The 10,620-nt window shown below is 34.2% G+C and overlaps 1 protein-coding gene across 1 annotated transcript; it reads left to right on the top strand.

The window, feature by feature from the left end:
- Positions 1-1,103: 1,103 nt before the first annotated feature.
- LOC131068860 (putative pectate lyase 11) lies at positions 1,104-2,370 on the top strand. Its single transcript, XM_058004139.2, has 5 exons — positions 1,104-1,209; positions 1,373-1,485; positions 1,685-1,788; positions 1,901-2,039; positions 2,122-2,370. The coding sequence occupies exons 1-5, from the start codon at positions 1,104-1,106 to the stop codon at positions 2,368-2,370; spliced, it is 711 nt and encodes a 236-aa protein (XP_057860122.2).
- The last annotated feature ends 8,250 nt before the right edge of the window (positions 2,371-10,620 follow it).

Genomic DNA, 10,620 nt, shown 5'->3' with positions numbered 1-10,620 from the left:
GTAAAACACATGGTGAAAGGAAAATAATTAATACTTGAGAGAAGAAAATATGTAGCTAAGGGATAAGTTGGGATCTTCTTCAAGGACTCTCCCATTGGCATCGGTTGATGCATCCAATTATTCAAGAGAACAGTCTTATAAGTCTCTATAAAAAAAATTCATTGGAAAAAAGAGACTGAGAAGCTTAGAGAAAGAGAAAAACAACTAAGCATGGAGTTAAAGACATCTAAATCTAACATGGTCATAGAATTAGTGAAATTGAGATTTAAAAAAATGTTGGCACATGTTGAGAATTTTTGGCTAATATATGTTGGGACTAGGAAGGCTTCTGATGAGTAGAAGAGGTAAGAAATGAAATTAAGGTCCTTAACAAAAAACTTGAAATAAAAAATGGGACCTTTTACTATTTTAGATGTAATGCTCAAAACAAAGGGAAGAAACAATAAAGAGGTGCATGAAAAGATTACAAATGTAACTATCAGTAGCATGAAGAAGATAGACAAATGGATGCAACAAAAAAAAAGTTTCATGATAAGCCTGTAAGGAGCTCAAAAGATATGACCAAATAAAGGATACATTGATCCCTTCATTCCTCAAGAAAGATACAAGACTACTAAAAGAAACCGGAGCTTGTAGCTAAGATTGTAGAATGGTAAGCATGTTGCGTTTCAGATGCTTTAGATAATTTATTAAAGGTGGTATGGAAATGAAATGTAATGTCTTACTCCATTCAATACATTAATATGAAATGCTAAATTGCAAAGTTTATTATAATATGTTCTATTAATTCTTTTGTTGTTGCTTGTCATTTTATTTACTGTATGTTCTATACTATTATTCATTTATCTGTACTTGGCACGTAGCTGTTATAGACCAAATTTCTTTTCGCCATATCATCATGTCATCAGATAGTTAATAATTGACATTGTTGAAATAGATTCAATATAAGATAAATTCACCACAGAAAAGATATTTAAGTTAGTTTAATTAATAAAACTTCAAAGTGCTAGCATGTGTTCCAAACACTTGAGATTATTTACAAATTTCAAGAACTACTGTATAACAGTCTGGATACTTCGAGAAGGCAGCTGAGCTCGTGCAGAATGGGGAACCCCATTGAAGGTTGTTGGCATTGTGATCCCTACTGGGTTAATAACAGAAACATACTAGCTGACTGTGGTATCGGATTCGACAAAAATGCCATCAGAGGTAAGAATGGGAGATTTTATATAGTTACGAATCTAAATGACAATGACCCGGTCAATCCTCAACCTGGCACTTTGTGACACACTGTTATTCAAACCGAGCCTCGCTAGATTATTTTCCAAAGAGATATGGTTATTTAGCTCAAGGAGGAGCTTATCATGAACAGTTACAAGACAAGACAAGATATCGTTGTCAAGCTACGCAGATGGACTGATCGACACCATAATGGGATCCACTGCTATAACCATTTCAAACAACTTTTTCACTCACCATGACAAGGTGCTTTAAACTACTTGTTTGGTCTACCATAAATTTACTTTATTTATAAAAGGTTTTACTATTATACTTTTATCACATGGATCTTAGAGTAGGGTATTAAAAGGCAATTATTAGACAGAAACATAAACAAATGTTAGTATTAATAAACTTGTCGATAGAGCGTTATTTCTCAAGTCAGCTATATATATTCTTTTTGTAGGTGATGCTTCTTGGACACTGCGATGTCTATACCCAAGACATCAAAATGCAAGTAACAGTTGCTTTCAACCTCTTTGGAGAAGGGCTTGTTCAACGAATGCCCAGGTTCGAATAAAATTTTATAACTACTGTGTATTCCTTTTACGAAGACGATGATACAACTTGCTGAAGTTTATTTGTTTAAGTTTAAGAAATGAATGTTATGATGTAGATACAGATGCCGACATGGATACTTTCATGTGGTGAACAATGATTACACCCACGGGGAAATGTATTCAATTGGGGGAAGTGCAAACCCCACCATTCATAGCCAAGGCAATAGATTCCTTGCTCCTGATAATCGATTCCAGAAGGAGGTAAAATATCCTTACAACTCATGTCTCTTATCTATTTGGTATTCAAGGGATGTAGAATAGTTATGGTCTGGCTAATGTGCAGGTGACAAAGCCCAAAGATTTAATAGAAAGTAATTGGAGATCAATGGGAGATCTGATGTTAAATGGGGCATTCTTCATAGCATTAGGGGCTGGAGCATCCTCAAACTATGCCAAAGCATCGAGAATGGCAAAAAGACCTTCCTCTATAGTGGGCTCTATAACTACAAATTCAGGTGTTCTCACCTGCACTCAGTCACTAATTACTAAAGGGGAATATATTAGTAATCTTATTCTCAAATTTGAAGCGTAGTGGTGGACGTTAAGTCAATATGGTTTTTATTATTTTGATTGCCACTAAAAAGAATTTTTAAGCTATGCTTCACAAGGATTGCAGTATATAGACATGAATAGTTGAATTTGTCCATACCAGTATTTCAGAAAACTAATTTGTGTGAGCTTATTTTTTAACTATAAACACACCTTGTATAATTGCACACAACACAGCTAAATAAATTCTCTCTAATGGGACTTGTATTGACCTTTCTAGTTTCATTGCTCTATTACTATTTTATTTAATATAAAATAGAGTATGATTAACTCATAGAAAGTGAGATATTTTAGAGTAGAGTCACCTTTCCATATAGGTTAATTAAAAAGTAAATATAATTAATCTTTAATATATTAATTTAGATTAAACAGATTGAAAGTTGGCAAAAATAAATGGTGTAAATTGTTTTTTTTAAAGAAACCTAAGGGTATCAATATTTATTTATTACACTAATGTTGAAGATAATATTGATGTAGTGTATAGTCCACTCACTTCTATATCAAAAATAGATGATTTGAAAATTTTCATTGTCAAAGATTGTATACAAATTTTTAATTGAGATTAAGTTAATTATGTGATTGTAGATTAATTTTATATTATACATGTCTAATTTGTAACTCTAGACCTTATCTATCACAATATATACTTTTTCTCTTTGATTTGCTAGATTCTATACTCCTCATTGATTGCTAAGGACTTGGTATATTTATAACTACATCATAAAGATAGTGAAATAATCAATGGTCATGTTCTCCTACTCCCTTAATTAGAATAGTTTTTTGATTGTGATCAACATACTTAGATGTTGATTTTGATAAGATAATTTTATTCCATTGAAAGTTCCAAATGAAAATGTTCATAAGTTCATTCTAGATACGAATGAATAGTCAATGATTGCTTAATAGTCAATTAATGTCTTTAAATTTGAAGCCATACTAGATAATTCCATGTTTTGCAAACTCAACTCCCAATGGCTATGAGGAAAGAGGAGAATTTTAAAATTTGAAACAAATTTATTTTTCCTTAAGATTCAAGCCAAGAAAGATCAATCCTAAATGCTACAAAAATGGTCCATTGTAAAAAGATATATAATACAATGATCATGGGTAAATGTATGCAAATATAGGACAAAAAATAATGGGAATGCATGAATATAAATATAGATAGGATATAGATAAGAATGGATATATATTGATGTATGGAAATAGGAGTAGGTGAACATAGATTGAAATTAGGGAAGGTGCCAAACTTATTAAAAATGGTTTTTGCATGCCAAAAATATTTTTTCTTTCTAGTGACTGAAAAATGAGTTTCTAATGCAAAATTTAAAATGGCTCCTATAAAAGTTTTTAAATTTTAACATTTGATTTGTAATTTTGTCCTCCAAGCTTTGATGTTTTTGAAAAAAAGGTCAATTGTGACTTTATCCTGTTGAAATGTGGCGACTGATTAGCAAAGTACTGTACACTTAGCACGTATCCTCATCGGGGTCCGGGATATATTTCTTTTGCTGTTTTTCGTTGATGAAAACCGACATTGTAATAAAACCCTAAAAAGGCCGAGTTTGTTTGTTGCCCTAAAAATGCATGTTATAAGCGGTTGGGATGCTTAAGGCATTGTAAGGTTGATGTACTATTTTTGCTAGATAATAAGAAAGATTGGATGACTGTGTATGGTGGACGTAACCCATTCTGGGTGAACCACGTTAAATCTCTTTGTTATCTGTGTCCTGTTTTATTTCTTTATCTTTTGTATTTAAATCTGCATATAATTGTTAGTTCATATTTGCTTCGGATCTTCTTGAAACCCTAACAATTGGTATCAGAGCGAGGTTCTCTATAAATTGGCAGGACTTTCAGATTTGAGTGGGAGCAATAGAGGATTCCAAATTCAAGGTCGAAAAGTTTAACGGCCAGAATTATTAGTTATGGAAAATGCAGATGGAGGATTACCTGTATCAAAAGGATTTGTGGCGGCCATTGGAAGGAAAGGCAAAGAAAGCGACCACAATGTCAGATGAAGAGTGGGACATTTTAGATAGAAAGGCACTGGGATCCATTCGATTGTGCCTTGCACTGTCTGTAGCATTCAATATAACAGAAGCAAAAATGGCTGTAGATTTGATGGCAACATTGGCTAAGTTGTATGAGAAACCCTCGGCTTCGAATAAGGTATTTCTTATGAAGCGTTTGTTTAATTTGAAAATGAGTGAGGTAGGATCTGTAGCGGAGCACTTAAATGAATTTAATATAATTACCAGTCAATTGTCTTCGGTAAAAATTACCTTTGCAGAAGAGGTTAGGGCTCTCTTGATTTTATGTTCTTTGCCAGAAAGCTAGAATAGCTTGGTTATGGCTGTAAGTAACTCTGTCTTTGGTAAAAATACTATGGTATTTGATGATATTGTTGGTGTTATCCTAAGCAAGGAAATGTGAAGGAAAAGCACAAGTGAGACTCCAACATCATCGGGTAGTGTTTTGAATGTGGAGAACAAAGGAAGATCAAAGGAAAGAGGAAAAGGCCCTAGGAATGAGAAGTCACAAGGGAAGTCAAAGAAAGGACGCTCTTAATCTAGAGGAAAGAAAGATTGCTGGTACTGTGGAAAGCCTAGTCATCTAAAGAAAGATTGTTGGTCTCGGAAAAACAAAGAAGGAGACAAAAATGAAAATGACAGTAAGGAAGCTAATATTGCAAGTAATACTTTACAAGATGCTTTAATCTTATGTTTGGATAATGTTAATGATTCCTGGGTAATAGATTCTAGAGCTTCATTTCATGCTACACCCCATAGAAAATATTTTCTAGATTATGTTCAAGGTGATTTTGGACAGGTATATTTGGGTGATGATGAGCCCTATCAAATTGTTAGAAAAGGAAAGATAAAGATCAAGTTGCAGAATGGTAATGACTGGTTTCTACAGGAGGTAAGACATGTTCCTAATTTAAGAAGAAATTTAATTTCTGCAGGGCAACTAGGTAGTGAAGGTTGCATAGTTACCTTCTCATATAGTATGTGGAAGGTCACTAAAGGATCATTAGTAGTAGCTAAAGGTGTGAAGGTAGGTGCATTATATTTGTGTACTAGTAAAACTTACTCTACCTTAGTTGCTACAGATAAAGTTACTGCAGGGACAACAACAATAAATGTTGTAAGAACAGATTCGATAATGTGGCAGCATAGGCTTGGGCACATGAGTGAGAAAGGGATGAAAATCCTTCACTCCAAAAATCTATTTCCAGGACTAAAGAAGATTGATTTAGAGTTCTGTGAAAACTGTGTTTATGGTAAACAGAAAAAAGTTAGATTTCTCAAGGTTGGGAAAGAGAAGAAGAGTGAGAAGTTAGAGCTTCTACATTTAGATGTATGGGGACCAACTTAGGTATCATCTCTTGGTGGCTCTTGTTATTATGTTATTTTTATTGATGAATCAACCAGAAAAACATGGGTATATTTCCTAAAACAAAAATCAGATGTTTTTGAAACTTTTAAGAAATGGAAAACTTTGGTTGAGAATGAGATAGGAAAAAAGTTGAAGTGTCTCAGATTGGATAATGGAGGTGAGTATTGTAGCAAAGCATTTGAATATTACTGCTCCTTAAATGAGATTCAAAAGCAGAAGATAGTTCCAGGAACTCCATAGGAAAATGGTGTGTCAAAGAGAATGAATAAGACTATCATGGAGCGTGCGAGGAGCATGAGATTGCATGCTGGATTGAGCTTACATTTTTGGGCAGATGCTGTATATACTGTTGTCTATTTGATAAATAGAGGACCTTCAACCCCTTTGGATGGTGGTATTCCAGAGGAGGCATGGACTGGTAAAAAGGTAAATTATTCTTTTCTAAAAACTTTTGGTTGCGAAGCTTTTGTCCATGTTGATAAAGAAAACAGAACCAAGCTTGATGCTAAATCTCAGAAATGTACCTTCATTGAATATGGGATAGATGAATATGGCTATCGGTTATGGGATTTTGAAAATAAGAAATCAATTAGAAGTAGAGATATTATATTCAATGAGAAGGTTATGTATAAAGAACAGATGCAGGAAACGAAGCATGAACAGGACAAACAAGAATATGTGGTGTTGGATGAGATTCCTGAAAATGAAATGCCATAGGTACCTGATGCTCTGCAACAACAGATTGTCCCACAAACTCTTGCAAGTGTTAGATGTTCTACGAGGACAAGTAGACCCCCTGAAAGATTTTTTCCTTCTTTGTATTCTATTTTATTAATAGATTCTGGTGAACTAGAAGAATATGAAGAAGCAATGCAGGTAGATTGCAAACAACAGTGGGAGCTAGGCATGAAAGAGGAGATGGACTCCTTGATGAAAAATAAGACTTGGGACTTAGTCTCTTTACCTTCAGAAAAAAGAGCCTTGCCTAAAAAATGGGTTTATCGACTGAAGGAGGTCAGAAAAGATATAAGGCCAGACTTGTGGTAAAAGGTTTTGCACAGAAAAAGGGTATAGATTATGATGAAATATTTTCTCTAGTTGTAAAAATGACTTCAATTAGAACTGTACTTAGTCTTGTGGCTGCAGATGATTTACATCTTGAACAATTAGATGTCAAAATAGATTTTCTCCATGGAGATTTGGAGGAGGAAATTTACATGTTGCAACCACAGGGATATGAGGTCAAAGGTAAGGAGAACTTGGTGTGCAGGTTGAAGAAATATCTGTATGGCCTAAAGCAAGCACCCCGACAATGGTATTTAAAATTTGACAGTTTCATGGCTGAACACAGTTATCATAGATGTCATTCTGATCATTGTGTATATTTTAAGAGATTTGATAATGGCAGTTATATTATCCTATTGCTTTATGCTGATGACATGCTTGTTACTGGGTCTAACATGCAACATATAAATGATCTTAAACAGAAATTAACCAGGTCATTTGCTATGAAGGATTTGGGTGCAGCTAAGCAAATTCTTGGTATGAGGATTACAACTTATAGGAAAAATAGAAGCTTGAATTTGTCCCAAAGTGAGTATATAAAGAAGGTGTTGAAAAGATTTAACATGCAGGATGCAAAAGCAGTTAGTACACTTTTGGCTAGTCATTTCAAATTGACTAAGGAGATGTGCCCAAAGGAACGGGAAGAGGTTAATAAAATGTCTAACATCCCGTATTCATCAGCTATTGGCAGTATGATGTATGCGATGGTATGCATAAGGCCAGATATTGCACATGCAGTGGGAGTTGTGAGCAGGTTTATGAGTAATCCGAGTATGGAACATTGGAATGCTGTGAAATGGATTCTTCGGTATTTGAAAGGAACTATTACGAAGGCATTATGTTTCAAAGGATCTAATGCTGCTCTAAGTGGATTTGTTGACTCTGATATGGCAAGTGATATTGATTCACGAAGGAGTACTACAGGGTATGTTTTTACTATAGGGGGAACTACAGTCAGTTGGATTTCTAGGCTACAAAAGGTTGTTGCACTTTCAAACATTGAAGCTGAGTATGTTGCTGCTACAAAAGCCAGCAAGGAGATGATTTGGTTGCAATGTTTTCTAGAGGAATTGGGTCAAACACAAGAGGATATCCCATTGTATACTGATAGCTAGAGTGCCATTCATCTTGCGAAGAACTCTTCATTTCATTCAAGGACAAAGCACATTCAGCTCAGGTACCACTTCATCTAGACTGTTTTGGAGGAGGGTCAGTTATGGCTTGAGAAGATTCACACAAGTGAGAATCTTGCCGATATGTTCACAAAGGTAGTTCCATAGGAGAAGCTGATTTCTTCATCAGTTTCTGCTATTATTCTTCATTGATAATTGTGGAATTTATACCAGTCGAGCCCTAGTGTTTTATCCAGCAGATGTTGCATGTATAGTGGTGTCGTGTAGTATCAGTCTCCAAGTGGGAGATTGTTCGGTGTGGAGTCTGATTAGTCTCCAAGTGGGAGATTGTTCGGTGTGGAGTCTAATTAGTCTCCAAGTGGGAGATTATTGAAATGTGGTGACTGATCAGCAAAGTAATGTACACTCAACACATATCCTCACCAGGGTCCAGGGCTAGGCCAGGCCCTGGGCAGGGGTTTGGGGGAGGCAGCCCCTGAGAAATTTTTTTTTTTCCATTTTTCGTTGATGAAAATAGACATTGTAATAAAACCCTAAAAACGTCGACTTTGTTTGTTGCCCTAAAAATGCATGTTATAAGTGGCTGGGATGCTTAAGGTATTGTAAGGTTTATGTACTATTTTTGCTGGATAATAAGAAAGATTGGACAACTGTGTATGGTGGACGTAACCCATTCTGGGTGAACCACATTAAATCTCTTTACCTTTTGTATTTAAATCTGCATATAATTTTTAGTTCATATTTGCTTCGGATCTGCTTGAAACCCTAACATATCCAACCTTTTGGATGCTTTGGAAATGTTGAAAATTCTACCAAAATTACCTAAATGCTATAATCATGAAAACCTCCCAAGAATATAACTATGCAAAGTAGATTATAGGGATGCTTATTCTTTTGTTAAGTTGTACTTATTATTAGGGCTATGCAAGGATGTAGGAGAAGAGAATACTTGGTTTTTTAATATTATAGCTATCAGTTAGTCTCAAATCTATAAAAACCAGATATTAAAATTAACTGTACTAGACAACAAGTTCCAATACCATGTTAGATTCTTTGGGAAGTGATAATCGGGCTAGAATCTCATGTCTAACCTAGATCATGTGCAACTACAATAAATAGATAATCGAATATCAAATAGTAGAGCCAAAATCTGAAATGATAGAACAATATAGACAATGCAAGAGAACTTGAGAATACTCTTGATACACTCACCAAGCTACCAGTAGGTGCATTAACTCCTACTACCCATAAAATACCGGAAGTTTTACGTACTTGATAAATGTCAAAATATGTAGCATAACCTCCTTAAGTGAAGATAGAAAAGAAGTTATAATTAGTGGCATAAAAGCCAAAAGAGGTTGAGAAAATCAATTACTCTATAACGTACTAAAGGTAAGAACAAACTAGTGGTTATGGAAGGAGGCACAACAAGCCAAAAGAGGGTGTGTGACTCAATTACTCATACGTTATAAAGTGGTACATGTAGATTATGTATTTTTCCATGTTTCTTCACATTAACCACTCCTAATAAACCTAATAAATCTTAAATAATATTTGTAGGAAAAATAATAACCCCTAACATATGGAAATAAAAAACCTACACTAAAAACTACTATGTGGTAAAACGCAAGGATTCATTAGCATATAAATTGAAGCAATACTTATATGGTGTCCAATGATCTCCACAATTATGGTTTCAAAATTTTAATTCATATGCTTTGTATTATAATCTAGTGTATTTCCTAGTTGTGTTGGTTGCCTATATAGTTGGTTGGATATTGGACTATGGTTTTGGTGGGGTTGGTTTTATGTACTAGATGGTAGTCATTGAGGTGCTGATAATTGTTTCTTATTTCCCCTATTTTTTGTGTTATGTTTTTTATAGACTTTACTTTCTACTCTATTGGGTGTTGGGCCCCTTAGCAACTATTTAATTATTAAAATAAAACTTTATGATGGTTATCAATCTGTTTTTATCAATTTATGCATAGATCATATGTTGATATTTGGTAACAATGAATGGATGATTAGAGATATGGTATATCAAATTTCATTACATTTCAACATAAACAATTAGGGGTTCCTAGATGCATCCTAGGCATTGAAAAGACAGAGAAATAAGAAATGTTTGATTGGGATAGACTAAGTATGTTGAATTTGTGTTGTAATATTTTAGTATGGAGAATTATATACTAGGAAATGTTTCTATTTTTTTGGGTACTAAGTTATTAGTTAAGTAATATATACATATTCACCGTTAAATATAGAGTATATATTGCATGTTCCTTACACTAGTCTACTTCATATTCTAATTTATGTTATGTTTTACATAAAGCTAGACATTTGTGATGTAGTGGGAGCCTTGGGTTATTATATGGCTAATATTGGCATAGAGCATTGAGCAATAATTAAGAGAGACTTAAGGTGAATGTAGAACACTATAAATTATTATATCTTCTACTATGGTGATTACTCACAAGGGATTGTTGACTTAGATTGGATAGGAGATGTAGATCATAAAATATCTACTAGTGGCTATTTCTTTAGCCTATTTAGTGTTTCTATTACTTGAATGAGCAAGTGATGGGTTGTAGTCATTTATCCATTGTAGAGGTATAGTACATGACAATTAG

This window comes from Cryptomeria japonica, chromosome 3 (assembly GCF_030272615.1).
Source record: "Cryptomeria japonica chromosome 3, Sugi_1.0, whole genome shotgun sequence".
NCBI lineage: Eukaryota > Viridiplantae > Streptophyta > Pinopsida > Cupressales > Cupressaceae > Cryptomeria > Cryptomeria japonica.
Note: the sequence above shows the minus strand (reverse complement) of the source record. Positions and strands in the feature narration are given on the sequence as shown.